Raw genomic sequence first — 17,891 nt, 5'->3', positions numbered from 1 at the left:
GCTAACACAAGGGCTCTTCAAGAGGAAAGGGAGATATTCAGTAACAATGAACATCACGTGCACGCACGCGCGCACACACACGCACAGTTGGATGTTGCCACGATCCCCTATCTCACTGTGCTCCCCACTGAAGTAGGAGGTCCAATTGTGGATGAGCGCATTGGCTTTCAGCTAGGCTGCCTGGATTCAATTCCTGTCTCCACTACTTACTATCTGAGTGACCTTGGGTAAGTTGGCTAATTCCTCTGTGGCTCAGTTTCCTAATTTATAAAAATGAGTGTATCAGTTAGCTCTAATATCTAACAAATTACTCCAAAACCCAGTGGCATAGAACTATAGCCAGATATTGTTACCCTCGAGTTTGGAGATAGCTGGGCAGTGCTGCTGTTCTTTGCTGGGCTTGGCTGGCGAGTGGCTGATCTGGGAGTGGCTGGGCTGGACTGACCCCAGTGATGCTCCACTTGTCTCTCATCCGCCAGCAGGCTAGTCCAGGTGTGTTGTCATGACAGTGCTGCAGGTAAAAAACAGCACGGACACACACTGGGCCTCCTGAGTCCTGGGCTCAGAACTGGCACATTGTCATTTCTCCCTCATTTTCTTGGTAAAATAAGTTGTATATAGGAACCTAGATCCAAGAAATGGGAAAATAGACTTCACATCTTAAGGGGACTCTGCAAAGCCACCAGGAAAAGGGATTGGATGCAGGGAGCAGTGAACAGTCCGGGGCCATTAAAGCAGCCCAGTGGCGACATGAGCTTAGAAGGCACTGATTGATTAGTGGGTTATTGCAAAGATTGAATGAGTTAGAGCATGTAAAGTAGCATCTGGCACATGCTAGATAGACAAAAACGTTAGCTATTAGTAGTAATAGGAGGAGGAGAATGACCCAGCAATAATAATGCAGAGCACAGCTCATATGCAGTCTTACTTAGAAGGGATGCTTTTTTTGTTTTTATTTTTGTGATTCCAGTGGGGGCCTCTGGGGGTCCATCCCACCACTGCTTCTTCCCCATGTCCCCTCCTGTACCTTCTGCAATAATCCTAGGTCTCCTGTCAAACACGTGAGGTGGGCAAACTCTGAAAATTCTCTGTTAATTCCAGCTGGACTTTCCTGTGTCTGTTACTTTCTTTCAAGAGCAAGTTACTTTATTATGGCAAAAGTATAAATGGTGCAGGAACCTGACCACCCCCGCGTGTTCCCCCTGCCCTGCCTGAGTTCTGGTTAGTTCAGCGCTAAGGGCGAAGTGGGCATTGAGTTGGGGGCAGCTGGGAGGAGTCATCTAGTCTGAGATTCTGACCTCAGCTCCCCAGGCCCTTCCTCATGAGATGTTCATTCTGTAGCAAGAGGAGAATGCTTGGGAATGTGGACATCTGTGGAAAATGCTTGGTTATTTGGAATGATTATGGAGTAGAATTTTCCTGCCCTGGGAAACTTTGGTTCCAACCCTCGGGTTCCAATCCTTGGTATTTCAGTTGGAGGAACCCTAGTGTATCAGAAATGCAGAGCCCCTCTGCATTAGAATTGCTATTTCCATGCCTTGGAAAGCTGATTAAATAGGGGCCCTCCTATCAGTGCAGTGCTTTTACTTTTGCCTTTTTCGTTCTTCATTTGGTTTAAAATGTACCAGAGTTCTTTTCTGGGATAATTGCTCCAGAAAGAGGGAAGAATTTCTATGGAAGCCTAAAATAAAGATTATGCCTGGGAAAGATCAGTAACAGGTGTAGCTGGCAAGTTGGGAATGAAAAGAAATTGAAAAGTTGTGAACCCAGAACTAAGTATTTTTTAAAATCTCCGGTGGAGATATAGGTGCGAAAAGAGGTAAAATATATGCCTTGGCTAACAGACCAGCAGAGGATGGAGCCATAAAACCAAGCTAGATGTGTGTCTTAGTTTGCTCAGACTGCTCTAGCAAACTATAGAGTGGGCGGCCTAAACAACAGACGTCTATTTCTCACAGTTCTGGAGGCTGGGATGTCCATGATCAAGGTGCTGGTGTCTGGAGAGAAGCTGCTTCCTGGCGAGTGAACCTCTGTGCTCACATGGCCTTGCCTCCGTCCAGGCTCGTGGTCAAAGTGAGGCCTGCCTTCCTCTTCTTACAAGGGCACTCATCCCATCAGAGTCTCGCCCTGGAGACCATCACATTGGGGGGCAGGGATTAAACACACATGAATTTTGAGGGGACTCAAACATTCAGTCCACAACAAAGTGAACTCCATAGAAAAATTCCATGACTTTGAACACACTGTAGCCTTGAATATATGAATTTTACCCCAGCCACCATACGCTTCTTTGTAGCTCCTTCTTTTCCCTGCTCTGCCAAAGAGACCCAAGTCATAGCATTGGCATTACTTTAATTCATATTTTAGGGACCTCTGTACCACTATTTACAACAAATCAATTCATTACTTAGTGGAAAAAAAAAGAATTAAAGAAAGCTGCGTTTCCTAAAAGATCCTAAACCCTATGCTAATCTTTTTGTTATAGCCCCCTTGTTTTTTTTCAGGCGTTGGCCCATGGCCCCCTGGTTATTTTCCCAGATTGTTTTATCAGGTGGCCTTACTTTTCCAGTTTTTATTGCAGCCCCAGATGAACCAGGGTAAGTTACTCCATCTCTGCCTTGCACCATCAAATGCAGAATATGTGCACTCGCCACTAAAGGGGTTTTTGCATACACTTCAGGTGTCCACGGTAATTCAGCTGTTGGTGAAGACCAGGAAGATCACAGCAGAGACCCCTAGACTGTCAGCATATCTAAGGTAGCCTCTCCAGGCCAAGCGGGAACCAAAGAGAAGGGGACTTTTGGAGAAAAGTAATAAAAGGAACAGATTGTGGCCTGATTAGCAGTTAGATATGAATTACTTACATTTATAGAAATCTTAGGGTTGTCATTCAAATCATTTTGGGAATTAGCATGAAGTAGTGATTATTGTCTGCCACTAAAAAGTGAGGGAGAAAAGAAACCCTTTTCACTCCCAGGCCAGTGATCAGTTGTCATAGTTCCTCACTAACAGGATCGAGGCTGGGATGAGGCAAGTGAGACGTGTAGAGTCCACGTTTCAAGGTCACGCCTCCTTAAATTTTGCACTTGAGGTGCCTGACTCCCTCCATCACGGCCCTGCTCTCTAGGTGAGGCTGCCCTGAGTTTGGATGGCATCGCAGGCATTCACGGGCCAGCAGGTGCTTTTCAGGATGTTGTGCAGGGTGTAAGGTAGTCCATCTGGATTCCGACTCTGCCTCTTTAGGAATTGAACCAGCTGCGTGCTCTTGGAAAAGTCCCTGTACATTCCTTTTCTTTATTTCCTAAGGCATAACATTCATAACCCCGCTCTCCCCACCACCTGAAGCTAATTTGAACTTCAAACTAGTCAGCATCATAGGACTTCAAGTGTCCAGAACACAATCCACAGGAGGGGAAAGCAGCGGTTCACTGAGAAACCCAAGGTCACAGATGAAATCCTTGCTGGAACCAGGAAGGAAAACTTCAGTGCAATTCTGTCTTTCCTGTGGACACTGGCCGTCTTACTTTTATAGAAATGAATGCCCACTGAGATTTGTGTGTCTTCTGTGGACGAGTGAAACTCAGGGGGAGATTGGGTCTTAGAAGGACTAACTTCTCTTCTGCCAGTGAAGGGAGTAGGCGCCTCTTGTTTCTAAATGCAGCTGTTACTTCTGAACTCCGGCCTTCTAGGTTTTTTCTTCTCTTGAAACTACTCAGTATGTCTGAAGCGTTGCTCTCTCTTTTTTTTCCCCTTCCAGGGCTCTTTTCCTCCTCTGATGCTTTCAGATGTCTAGGCTTCAGTTTTTCAGACTTGTGAAAAGCTGTCTCTATCCATTTGAGATTGACAGTGGACTCTACTTTGCCCTGAGATACCCAAAAATAGCTCCACCGAAGCTATTCTTATTCTGATGACAGGTTTTTTATTCAGCAGATCCATTGGTTGGGGGTATTTTGCTGTTTCTCAGGGCAAAGCAATGTGATTTTCCTTATTGGCAGATGTCAGTGGGGGTAGGCTACTATTTATCATTATGAAACCAATAGCTGTTTGGTGCCAGAGCCCCAATCTCTGGTGAGAAATAATTCACATTAGCTATGTCACCTTAGCTATGGTGGGCTGATGTAGCAAGTAGGGAATTAACTATATTTTCATGTACATTATTACTCTTCACTATGCACATGTTCTTGTAACAACTCGAAATGAATGCATCCTATAGGCATTTTGAATGTGTCCTGTTTGATATTTGGAAATTAATTATTTAGGATGGTTTCATTTTTCCTGATGGTGTTACTTCTGCATTTATTTTTACAGAATTCAAAAAGAGCTCCCCATAAAACTCTCTTGACAAAAGAGGAAAAAAATTACCACATTTGAGGGAAATATATCAAATTAAGTGTGAAGGCTTGACTACTCTTTTAATGTATTCATACCTACAAATTAAATTACTAAGGTTTTTTGGTACAATAATGTCCTTTAGCACCTTCATTTTTTCTGGCATGAAAAGGAATTAATTGACCACCTGTCCACAGTAATGTACAAAGAGCGACATCTCCAATGTTTGAATGCTAATTATTTGATAGGATTTACGTAGGGCAAAAAGACCCAACACTCCAAAGTCTATACTACTATTTGCCGATAAGAAATAGACAAGACCTAATTCCAAAGCCAGCTCTTAGCCTCATTCATGCCAGGGCTGCATCAGTAGTGTGTCTATAAATTATTATTACTTTTGTTGTTATGATTTAGCCACACTCCCGTGTGTCTAATTTCAGTCTTATATTCACTATTAAACAAGATTGGTCAAGTGTCTGATCAGCATTTATAACCCATTGTTTGCTCTTGAAAACAGATCCTCCTGTGGTCTGTGACTACAATTTTTGAGACAGTCCTGCTCACTCCTTAGAGGGCTTTTGAGTCAGCAGTGGACTAAATTCTGTTTCCATTAATACTGAGTTTTATTAGTAGCATCAAGAGAAACTTTTTCAATGTTACGTAAAACAACAGCCTCCAGTGACCAAGTTTTTTCCGTATGCCAGGCTCTGTGCTAGCTCATTACATACATTAACCCATTTAACTCCATGACGAGCAGGTGGAGGAGGCATCCACAGGTCCGCTTTATAGATTAGCAAATGGAGGCTTGGAGAGTATGTGTTCTTTGCTCAAGGGTCTATAGCTGTAACTGGGAAAACTTGGATTAAATCCTGGTTTCTCTGACCCCAACCAAAATCAGTGTTTTCAACCACTATACTAAAGAGCTCAGTTAAATGACTTTCTTTTTTTTTATGGCAATACAATTCCAAAGATTGGGCTTAGCCGTATAATGTACACACATTTAGATAAATAAACAGTGCTTTTTTCATGCTATGTATTTGTGTCTCTCTCTCCCCCTTGCCTTTTTGAATGTAGTGTCATTACTCTATGAAGAAGGCGGCCTCCTTTCTTGGGATTGGTACTGAGAATGTTTGCTTTGTGGAAACAGATGGAAGGTAATGGGGACAGGATCCAGAAGCCAGGTGGGTGGAGGGGGAAACCGATAACTATTTAAAAAGCAGTACCAAGGTCTGTTCACAGCTGAACATAACAATGTCTCAAACCTGTGTCTCTTAGAGGTAAGATGATACCTGAGGAGCTGGAGAGGCAAGTGTGGCAAGCCAAGAAAGAGGTGAGAGGGGGAAGGAGAGGGAGGGAGAGAAAACGTTTGTGTGTCTGGGCATTGGGGGAGCATGCAGGGCCAGCAGCCAGGCCCACGTCTGTATGTGTGGGAGAGAGAAGAGGGCCCCTTAGAATTAAAGGAGGAAGCTCATTTACAGATGTGCTATTTCCGGGTGCTTGCTCTACACGTTCTGCGGAGTTTCTCAGATGTTCTCATTCCCAGATGGCTGGAGCTTATTAAAACACTGACATCACTGGATTCCGGATTCTTGCCTAGAATTAGCCTCAAAAGATGAGCCCAGCCTCTCTAGCAGGGTCCCAGCATCCACACTCCTACGTAGCTCTTGACTCTGAGGATGCTACAGGCTAAACCAGTTGTCTCTGGGCTGCATTCAGGATGATTTCTGATTTCTTGATCAAACTGTCCTCCTGGGTTGCTTCCACCCAAAGCCCATCCATAACCATCACCCCCTGTTGGGTGTGGGTCTAGTATTTCAGCTCTGGCAGACTATCCTCTCTTCCTTAGCTGCCAGGATGTATTAAAGCTTGCACCTCCATTGCTGGGGAAGACAAGGCATGGCCCTGGTCACCTGCTGTACTCCAGCTAAGCCTGGCATCTGCTTTTTGGGTGTGGCATTGTCTTGGGGCCAGCCATCTTCCCGCAGCCCCCATGCCAGTGGAGCTTCAGACCGTTCTCCCGCCACTTTCCAATAGACCGCAACAACGTGGGGTGTGACTGCTGGAAAATTAAAAGCCCAGCTTTTGAGCTGGGATATAAGTTTACCTCTCCTCAGAGGGCTTCACACTTTAGGAAAGATGGGTTCTTTAATTTTTATTTTTTAAGATTTAGTATTATATTTCTTTTCTTTCACTCTTCATATTTTTAAAAATTTTTCATGAAATTCAACTTGTCTGGAGCATGCTAGATCACTGTATTTGGTGTGAAATTCTGTACTTAAAAGTTCTGCCTTTATTGCACATGTATTGGCTTCTGGTGTGTGTCCTTAGCACGATATTTTTTAAAACATTCCATTGACAAGTGGATTTGATAGTTGTCTGGTGGTACAGGTTATCAGATTTCTTTATCTCTTGGGTAAAATTCTATATTGCAACCTGTTTATTCTGCTGTGAACTACAGATATCACCTTCTAGTTTTATCTATTTTTTAAAATCTAGTTTTATCTTTTTCTACAGAAGTTCCTATCAAAAAGAACTTTATGTTATTAATGCTTGTTGGTGGGGAACACCCACCAACACCCCTTCCTCCTTCCTTCCTTCCCTTCCTCTCTTTCTCTTTCCTTCCTTCCTCCCTCCCTCCCTCCTTTCTTTCTTTCTTTCTTTCTTTCAATTTTAAACTTTTCATTATGGAAAATTGTAAATATATGTAAAACTAATATAATGAGATTCCATATACCAGTCATGCAACTTTCACAATCATTAGCTTATGCCCACATCCCCTCCCAGTACCTCTAGATCAGTTTGAAGTGTATCCTACACATTATGTCATTTGATCTATAAATAGTTCAGTATATCTGTAAAAGATATGCACTCTCTCTTTCAAAAAAGCCCATAACGCAATTATAAGCAAGAATAAGTTCTTAATATTATCCAGTATTCACTCTGATTAAACTTTCTTCCATTGCCTTTTTAAAAAAATAGCTGGTGGTCTGAATAAGGAGTCATATAAAGTCCATGTGTGGCATTTGGTTGATTTATCACATAAATCTTTTCTAACCTACAGTCTCCCCTCCTTTTTTCCCCTGCAACTGATCTGTTGGAGAAACCAAGTCCTTTGCCCTGTAGAGTTTTCACATTATGGATTTTGTTGATTCCATCAAGAATTTGAGACTCTAAGCGCTCCCCTCCCCTGTACCTCCCCATCTGTTTTCTATATTTCCTGTAATTTGGCTGTTAGATACTGAGACTTGGGAAGATTCAGGTTGGAATTTTTACCAGGACGACTTCATGTGTGGCATTTTGCCTTTCAATCAGGAGATGTCTTGGACCTCCTTTTGTTATCGGTCCATCTGTCACAGAACTCTGCATCAGCCTCTCACCTCATGGATTTTGCTGCCATTTGTCATCATTGTCTAGACCCGTTATTTCATTAGTGATGTTCTAATTCATTCTCTCATTCCTTCTTCATTTAGTGGCAGGCCTACTACCCTAAACATTTTTGTTTCTTCATCCGTATTTGGTTTCCCTAAGGAAACAGTTTGGACAAGCAAGACAGAACCAATATTTTATTCTTTTCCCTTATTTACCAATTTTCAGAATAGTGAGTAAGTTGCCAGGCATCCTGCAAGCTAGCCAAACCTTTTTTTCTTTTTAAAGTATCATGAAGAACTCATCTTCTAACATATTGGATGGATTTTACTCCACGGCAGTCATTATTATTTTCATTGTTCAAATTTCTGTTTGTTTTGACAATGAAAGTCCATGAAAGTGACATATCCTGAAGTTGAGAACTTGAAAGGGAAGTTTTTAAAAAGTAAAAATTGCTTTAGGCACATTTGAAAGTAGGGCAACAGGGTTAGTGTTGGCATGCCTCCTCAGTTTTCTCTCAAGTCAGTTAAAACTTGAGCTTGGATTCACTAAGGACAAATCTTGCATCCATTCTGACATTTTAATACCTGATGACTAGTTTCTTTTTCTCAGTAGCTTCAGACCTACTTTTTGTTGTTGTTTGTTTCAAGTTTTTAACTCATATTGTTACAGAGGTAGGAAATAGTTATCAACTTTTTTTTTTTGCTGCTGGGGTTCAATTCCCTGGCCAACCACGATCCATTAAAAATCTGTTGAGCAGTGACCTTTACCTTGATGCCATTACAAAGATGGTAAAAACCACAGAAGCATCAGAAGTTCTAAAGTGCTTATAAAAAGATAAAACTAGTATAAACACTGAATAATTGGAAGTATTTTTGTGTATGAGTATTTGAAATGACAAACTTTCTTAGAGAATACAACTCATTGGCAACACACAGTCAATACTGTTTCCACTGACTTTTCTCATTAACAGTGTGAGATATGAGAAAGGGAAAAAAAACCTGGAAGGTTAAATCCAGATTATGAAAGTTGAATTTCTGGGACTTATATTTGTAGCTAGATTAAACAGGTGAGGAAAACTCATTAATGGTCTGTAATAGCTAGCATAGATATTGTCTCACAATTGTCAGGATGTCATAGACTTTATAAGGAAAGCTCAACCATTAAAGACACCTTCAGTGGTTTTAGTAAATTACTTTTTCTATTGCTTTTACTGATGGATGTAAATCTGGTCACATTTCATTTAGGTCATGGGCATGATAAAGACATAATCTGTTGGTAGTTGATTACAGGGAAGAAGTCCCAAAGCCTATGGTCCCAGGGGCTCTGTCACCTACTGGCCGTGCTCTAGGAGGCATGGTGGACTGTAGTCCATGTGTCACAGCTGTCTCCCCATGTGGCAGATGTTTCCATTGTGTACCATCACTTTGATTCCTGTGCATCTCAGCCTAGAGATGTGGACCAAGCGTCCTTGCTCTGCCCCGCTTTCCATCGAGAAATAACTTCTTTCTGTCAAAGGTCAGCTAAATTGGAATGAATCTGGTTCAAGCTGAACACCCCTGACATTAAATTATTTTACAAGAACAAGTGTATTTCACGATAAAACTGAGGGAAAAATGACTCCATCCTAAAATGACTTTGACCCTTTCTCTGCAAGTAAGTATTCTTGCCACTGACTTCTTGTGCTCTAGAATCAGGATTCTACTTGCTCTCCTGATCACCACCTTTGTCTGCAAATTTTCCCCTCATGGCACTTCCAAAGAGAGCAACACACCTCTGCCAACATGTTGGGATGGATCTATCTGGAAACAACCTCGTGTACTGTCTTCTACATGGCTGCCACAAAATCCCTCATGGGACCAGGGTGCCTGGCTCGCTCGGCTGGAATTACCATTCATCTCTGCACTTGTTCCCACATTCTCCCTTTCCTCCCATTTCTCACGGGTACCTGCTCTCTCCGCAAGACGCAGCCATGGACTGGATGAGGAGGGAAAATTACGGCAGAAAGACGCAGGTTCTCTTTTCCAGCACATTCTAATGACTTTCTCTGTGGCAGCACCCGTTTGGGGGAGTGTATCCCAATGAGGTTACCATATCCCCTCTGACGCCAAATTTATACCTGATTACATCCCTTGCCTTGTAGCTGCTCTTACTTTACCAGGTGACAAGCAGACAGGCTGCATGGTCTGCTCCTGGAGCTGGCTGTTTGTCTTCCAGTCCTGTTCCTTCTTATTTTGGAGGTGTTAGGGAGGCCCCGATGAGTCTCCCTGGGAAGGAGTTAGGAGTCACACAGGATGCCAGTTTGCTGTGGAGGTTGAGTTTATTCACTTCTATCCAGAAAAGCTAGAGAACAGAAAAGACTAATAAAGAAAATGAGAGTAAAGAGAAATAAGGATGCATGTGGAGTTGGGACAAAGGATACTATTGTCATGGCATTTTCTGTTTCTTTAGCCTATTTATAGTGACTAGAGGCCATGTGATGGAGAAGTGTAAACAACACTCACTCAATGAATGTTTATCTCCAAAGAAACCAGATAAATGTCTGGGTGTATAACCCTTGTGTTTACCAACCTACTGCAGCACAGATTTAATGGTGACGATGATGATTCTTATAATTCTCACGTGTGGGTCCTTCTCACAGGGTGCAGCTCCATTCCTTGTCTGTGCCACATCTGGTACCACCGTACTGGGGGCCTTCGATCCTCTGGATGAGATAGCGGACATCTGCGAGAGGCATGGCCTCTGGCTCCACGTGGATGTAAGTTCATCTGGGTGTGCATATCTGTTAAACTTTCTAGCCTTTTTGCAGCTTTGGTGGGAAGTTTTTCATATTCCCAGTAACTAAATGTGAGGTCTCCAGCTAGTTGTATTTAAATGTATATTTCTAATTAGGGGAAATAAATGTGTTGTTTCCTGTTAGGTAATAAAGAAGAAGATCCTGCATTGATGCGCATTTTGTCTTAGTTTTCCAGATTTCCTCTTCTGTCCTGAATCATTTCTTTGGTTCCTTGGATCTACTGTCATTGAGGCAACACTGTGTGGGGGACACATTTCCTACTGTGCAGTCGAGAGGCTGGTTTTGGATTCGAATCTGCCTCCTCTTCATTGTGACCCCAGCTGTTTGGGTTTTGGTTTCATCTGTAAAGAGGGAAATGACTGATGTGGTCAATAAAGGATCTTCTAGCTCTAACATTCTGTGCTTCCAGTCAGCTGGAAAATGCAAAAGGCTGCATGACTTCATTGCATGCCATAATTAAAACAGGTTTTATCTGGATCTATCATAGATAACTATTGGAGAGGGATTGAGATAACTTATATTCTTCACAATTTTCTAACTTAAAGGGTTGGCCTTTTTTTTTTTCTAATTAGTTTTGTAGGTCCTAGGGTTGTTCATAATAATTGTTGTCCTAAATTAAAAGTAACTCTTAACAATTCTACTTATTTAAGGTTAAAAAGTTGAATTCAGCCAGTTATGAATGCTTGTTGAGCATTTTGGTTTTCTTTGTGTGTGTGTGAAAATAGCAGTTAATTAGTTTGATTCAACCCAGTAGAAGGAACTGTTGAACCTGCAGTTGAGAGGAACTTTCCTCCAGTAAGTGAGTGGTTTTGTGTCCTCCTTATCAGAAAAAGAAAGGACAATTTTTTTGACTTACTGAACATTAGGTAACTGAGCATTTCTTTGGGGGATATGCCTGCACATAATTTTATAGTTTGGATGACTTTATGCTTTCAAGGTAAAGTTTCTATGATATAATATCAAAAGAATTTTTCAGCAACTCAAAGCTTTCATTAAATGTATGCTAATATTTGGTAAAAGCAGAAGTAGTAATATAAAGCTCACTAGAGTTATAGGCTTGATTAGTAAGCCAATGGCAATACATCAGGTAGATTATTTGTGACTTCTTTAAGTGGGATTATAGTATCTGTATCTGTTCACATTTCAACTTATATCTTATTGATTTTTATAGACTTAGAACCATAATAATACAGTATGTCCTGAAAGATAATATGAAGTGAGTACTTTTGTGACTGTGGAGATAGGGGCAAAATCAAATATATGAGCAGTTATACTTAAAAATTCTACTCTCATAAAAGAAACATCAAATATAGATTATATGGTTTATGTAAAACAGAGTAACTACAGCAGTTTCCAAATTGGGAATGATATTAAGAGATTTATGGGGCTTAGAAAGAATTGTGATTTGTAAGATGTGAATGAAAACCTCTCTAGATTTTCTAAAAATCAAAGGTTGAATTTTTGAAGAAAACACTTTTATAAGGGAATATTTAAGCCACGCAAACTGTTCTATTTGCATATAATAAGCTTCAAGTTGAATGTCTGTAGTATTAGATTACATTTGACAACTGTTTATATGACTTATTAAAGAAATTAGCTCTAACATTGAGACAGTACTCACTCATCCTCTAATATTGCAGACATCATTCTGTTGATAAAATTTTATGCAGGAGCATATAACTTCTCTTGAAGAAACTTCATATACCAAGGGTAGTTTATTAATTTTACAGGTAAAAATTAGTAAAATTACAGTGATTACTTTGGCCTGTTCGAATTTTTTTGGCTGCATTGGGTCTTCATTGCTGCACACTGGCTTTCTCTAGTTGCAGTGGGCGGGGGCTACTCTTCCTTGTGGTGTGCAGGCTTCTCATTGCAGTGGTTTCTCTTGCCACGGAGCACGGGCCCTAGACGCATGGGCTTCAGTAGTTGTGGCACGCAGGCTCAGTAATTGTGGCGCATGGGCTTAGTTGCTCCACGGCATGTGGGATCTTCCCGGACCAGGGCTCGAACCCGTCTCCCCTACATTGGCAGGCGGATTCTTAACCACTGTGCCACCAGGGAAGTCCTGAAATTTTCTAAAGGGTATTTTAAAGATCCTTTAAAATATTAAAAACTGGCATTTACTTGATTTCTTTTTAAAAATGTAATTAGAATTGCTTGGTCTTCTGCGTTTTCCATAAAACCAGGTTGCCCGGCATATATACCATATCTTATTATTTCTAAGATACACATATTTTGTTTACATTTTTAATATACCTAATTGGTATGTTGATGTCATTTTTTTTTCTTTCTTAGCAATCCACAAAAAAATGGTACTCTTACCTCCGATAGTGTCTGAAATTTGGTTAATTACAATGTATTTTTGAACAACAGAATGAGAAAAATTTCAGCTGTGTTAGAATATTTTGCCTCCAGGATTATTCTGTATCTGCGAGAGTCAATGTTATCCCAGCCTCTGCCTGAGACCAGGATTTCAGGGCTGGTCCAGCTCTTCTCTGAAGCAGAGGCTGCGGCCACTGCAAAATCTCACCCTCCCAGCAACCCTTCCTACGGTGTCTCACCCACACTCCATCCCAAGTCCCGGGAGAGGTGACAAACACTGTATTTAAAATCATGGGCTTTAGGGGCTGCCATCTCTACATTCCACCCTGCCTCCACTTCCCATTCAAGATTGGCTCTACAATTAAATTATTAACTAATTACTTGAAGAGAAAAACGTAGTAAAATGGTACTCATGGTGTCTGGCTCATAGCTCAATAATGACATCCGTTGGTTCGATGTTGTTGCGAGCTCTGGAGTGAGGGGGTTATGGAGCGAAGCCAATACAAGTAGGGCACTGGCATCAGGCACGTCGTCTTTCCCCTTTCAGCTCTTTTGTGGAATACATATGTGGATGAGCTGCTTCTAACTCTGCCTGCCACCCTGTAAACCAGTGAACTAATGCCTTGAAAGAGTTCATGTGATTTTAAAACTTCAATCCAGCTCACTAAGATTGGCAGAATGTTGTCTACTTTTTGAGGAGGAAGAAGAGGCAGAGGCCAGTGCAGGAGGCACCAATGAGGGCAGGTGTGTGAGTGGGCAGGTGGAAAGGGTGAGAGTGAATGGGCGTGGCTGAGCTTTACTGATTAATCCTTCCCCTAGTTGCCCCTGGTAGGTTCTTAATGCGGTTGGGGGTTAAAAAGATTGAGAAAAGCAGGCAACTTAGAGTTTAGGGATATAAGAGAAGTAAAAGAACCTAATATGTAAGTCATCTTCATGTTCCTGAGGGTCAAGTTCTCAAACCCCAGGTCTGGGGAGCCTCAGTTAGCAGGTTCAGATCACGTTTTCCCAGAGGCTGAGGGCAGCTGCCTCCATAGCTCAGCTTTGGTCACACATGGTCCATCATGAACTCTGGTGGGACAGAGAGGGCAGCAGCAAGGGGACTTGACTGACAATCCTGATCATCAGTCCTTTATCTGGGCGTCTTTGGAACTCGCCTGCACACCACCTTCGGCCCACAAACCTTTGGGAACCCTATGGGGTCACTGGAGAGTCTAGTCCCTGGAAACAGGGCTGGGACTAAGGTGAGGCAAGTGAGGTTCCTAGGGTTCATTGGACAGGTAGGTGTTATGAGCAAAGGAGAGGAGAGCTGAGAATAAGGAGAGGAAAAGAAATCCCATTGTCAGTAAGTCTGGAGGGGAGGGAGGAAGAATCAATGTGAGAAATAAGAAAGTCAGTTTGGTATTTGAAAATTTAAGGAGGCATTCACGCCCAGGGCCATGCAAGAGTCCAACTCTGCGAGTGAGCTGAAGGGTGCACCCTGGGTGACTCGCTCACTGGCCCCTGGGCACAGCCCTGAATGAGAGAGCTGTTCTTAAGGCCACTCTTTACTGTCCACCATTGGGCTCAGCTTTTTAATACTCTGAGGATCGTGGAGACCTCTCACTTACTTCCTCTTTCACATCCATGGTGCACACAATCTTGCCATTTCTTTCTGCATGATATTGGGCTCTTCCTTACCTTTCTTTTGGAGTTATTATTTCAGTGTTTTATTTACTGTTGTATTTCTAGCACTTATCTCAGTGTCAGTCTATTTAGATATGTAATAAATATTTCTTGAATTAAATTATTATACTCACTATAGTCATATTAGAATGCTCAAGGTCAAAGTTTGGGGCATAAAGTTTTTAGAAAGATCTTTTTTTAAAATTGCAATATAGTTGATTTACAATGTTGTGTTAGTTTCAGGTGTACAGCAAAGTGATTCAGTTATACATACATATTATATATATATATATTCTTTTCAGATTCTTTTCCATTATAAGTTATTACAAAATATTGAGTATAGTTTCCTGTGCTATACAGTAGGTCCTTGTCGCTTACTTGTTTTATATATAGTAGTGTGTATCTGCTAATCTCAACATCCTAATTTAGCCTTCCCCTCCTTTCCCCTTTGGTGACCATAAGTTTGTCTTCTATATCTGTGAGTCTATTTCTGTTTTGTTATGTAAGTTCATTTGTATTATTTTTTTTCCAATTCCACATATTAAGTGGTATCATATGATATTTGTCTTTCTCTGTCTGACTTACTTCACTTAGTATAATCATCTCTAGGTCCATCCATGTTGCTGCAAATGGCATTATTTCATTCTTTTTTATGGTTGAGTAATATTCCATTGTAGCGTGTTGGCCAAAAAGTTCGAACTTTTTGGCCAACCCAATATATATGAACCACATCTTCTTTATCCATTCATCTGTCGATGGATATTTAGGTTTCTTCCATGTCTTGGCTGTTGTAAATAGCTCTGCAATGAACGTTGGGGTACATGTTCATTGGGGTTACCTTTTAAAATTCTGCTAGGCAACTCCCCTCCTACCTCAATTCTCCATGCTGAGTTCTACCATCGGGCCAATTGGTCACCTTCCCTAAGATATGATGTTAGTGTAAAAAAAGAATGGACTTTTGTCTCTCAGACCTGATTTTTATTACCTATGAGACCTTGGAAATTTTATAACCTCCAAACCTTAGTTTTTCTATTAAAAAATTGACATGATGATAACTCTGTTCTCAGTACAATGTTGTGCAGTTTAAATAACCATGGAGAGCTTTCAACATCTCCCATGCTGGTCCCCTCATATTCCCTCACAACAAGTCTGCTCGATTTCAAGTACCAAACTGACTTTCTTATTTCTCACACTGATTCTTCCTCCCTCTCCTCCAGACTTATTGACTCTGGGATTTCCTTTCCTGAAGCCATGTCTCATGATCAGCACTTGTACATCGTGTATGGTAGAATGTCAACACTGAAGGGCTATTGTCTATTTTAGATTCTAAGATTTGAGAGGATATGGACTGTGTCTTTTACACTTCTCTTTGTCCACAGGCAACTCAATGAGTACTACACCAATTTCCTTATAGTGTGGGAATTTAACTCCTAAGCGTCAGTGGGGGACCATCTATTGTGATGAGGTTCTGATCGCCTGGGTAGAGCCAGTGATCAAAATTTCCTAGAGTCCACGTTGGTTAACATCGACTTAAAGCATCAAATAACAACTGGCTGGTAAACAAGTACCATTGAAATAACATCATTTTGGTTATATAAATATCTCAACAGGCTTCCTGGGGTGGCTCAGCCTTGATGTCAAGGAAGCACCGCAAGCTTCTGCACGGCATCCACAGGTAAATGTAGTTTCCCCAGTCACAGTGCCTTTTATTTAGGCTAGGGACTCTCTTTGGCTTTTGCCCAGTTAAGTGACATTTTGAAAACAGGCAAAAAACTAAGGAATTGTTTTGGTTTAAAAAAATCCCAAACTCCTTAAACCGCTCACACAAGGAATCCTTTGGAGCACTAACTTGGACGTGAATACTGAATGTACCAGCATTCTTCCCACCAGTAGAAACTAATTGAGTCTCCCCTCCCTACCCTGTTTTTTTCTTTGTTTAACATAACAGGGCTGATTCTGTGGCATGGAATCCACACAAGATGCTGATGGCTGGGATTCAGTGCTGTGCTTTCCTTGTAAAAGACAAATCTGTGAGTTTTCCTCTTATGGCCTTCATCAGGCATGGAGGGGGGCAGATTACCATATTTTCAGAGGACCCATTTTTGCTTGTATTTTATACCTTGGGCCAGAGGTAGATGACGGTCTTTGGTAAATGTTGATGGAATCGAAAGGAAAGTTGAATAGACCCAGGTAAAAGAAACAAGTGCTTCTGCTCAGGTAATGTTGTGTATTTGATTTAGGTATTATATAATCTCACTACTTACAGCAAAATGGTCTCTCTCGCCCTCATTTGGATTATATTTTTAAACTCAGTTTTAAACATTGCCAAGATATTTTTTCCCCTTGATTAAGTCCGGGATTTAAGTTATCTTGAAACTTCTCCTCCCTGAGAAAGGAGAGCAGATGTGTGTCATACATTAAATTGAATGCTTAATATGCTTAGCTGGGGCTTAACATCCCCTTTATATGGGAAGATGTTGGTTCAGGGCTGATCATCAAACCCTGATTTATTAGGGGATTGCCTCTCTCAAGTGATTGGTACTTAGCTTCTGTTGGAACACTGGGGAGAGCTGGAAACTAGTCTGGATTGCTGTGAGGCAAGCAGGCTGCAGTTCCTCTTGGTTAGAGGTAGAAACCCTATGCTTTCTCTGGGTTAAATAAGGATCCTTGTGGGACGTGGCCCAGGCTGGGAAGTGCCACTTCATTCTTAGAAATGCCTCCTCAAGATCTGTGTGCAGCATGTGGGTGATCTTTCTCAGCCATCTGTTTACATTTTTTTCTTAGGGGACTCCCTTTGCCAATGCTAAAGTCATTTTCTCTTTTTAAGGAATTTTATTTCAAATGACAACCATATTTAAAACCTGAAATCTAGTCTCGTATGTGTGGATGGTTACAACTTTCTTTAAAAAAATTTTGTGATATTTACATGTTGATGCCCTTTGTGTTTTGAGATGACCAAACAGGATGTCCGTCAGAAACTATGAACAGATTCTGCATCTGTAGATAGAGAGACTCTTGGAAATAGGAATCTATTCCTTCATGTTTTATTAGGTAGGCTACTATGGACTGCATTCAATGCCATTTAACTTCTATTCATCTAAGTTTTTCAATAGTAGAGTGACAGCATGTTATGACTGAAAGGTGGTTAAAGATTACTATATCATTTATGAATCAAAGAACATATTCAACTTGCCCACAGTTACATATATAGGACATGAAAGAGTTAGGAGTAAACCCAGCTTTTCCTGTGGTCTAGATATAAGAACAAAAACATGCCAAGCATCCTTTATGTGCCAGACATTTTACATCTGCTTTCTCCCTAATCGGATAATCTGAATGACATCTTTATCTGTTAGTGTGATGCTCTCAGGAGTGGAAAATTTAGACCCCAAATTTTATGACTATTCTTTTAAAT

At 41.2% G+C, this 17,891-nt stretch overlaps 1 protein-coding gene across 14 annotated transcripts in view; it reads left to right on the top strand.

Annotated features, from left to right (window-relative positions):
• The window catches only part of GADL1 (glutamate decarboxylase like 1), a 687,722-nt gene that overhangs the window by 550,845 nt on the left and 118,986 nt on the right, over positions 1 to 17,891 (top strand). For 13 of the 14 annotated variants that reach the window (XM_079933919.1, XM_079933917.1, XM_079933916.1 and 10 more), the window contains 5 exons: positions 5,404 to 5,483; positions 5,605 to 5,659; positions 10,337 to 10,453; positions 16,087 to 16,151; positions 16,425 to 16,506. In XM_079933919.1, coding sequence (XP_079790045.1) covers positions 5,404 to 5,483; positions 5,605 to 5,659; positions 10,337 to 10,453; positions 16,087 to 16,151; positions 16,425 to 16,506 — 399 coding nt within the window. The remainder of the gene's footprint in view (positions 1 to 5,403; positions 5,484 to 5,604; positions 5,660 to 10,336; positions 10,454 to 16,086; positions 16,152 to 16,424; positions 16,507 to 17,891) is intronic. The other variant, XM_079933914.1, reaches the window with a different exon arrangement.

The sequence above is a fragment of the Stenella coeruleoalba genome (genome assembly GCF_951394435.1).
Source record: "Stenella coeruleoalba genome assembly, chromosome: 10".
Taxonomy (NCBI): Eukaryota; Metazoa; Chordata; class Mammalia; order Artiodactyla; family Delphinidae; genus Stenella; species Stenella coeruleoalba.
This window is presented reverse-complemented; position numbering and strand designations above follow the sequence as displayed.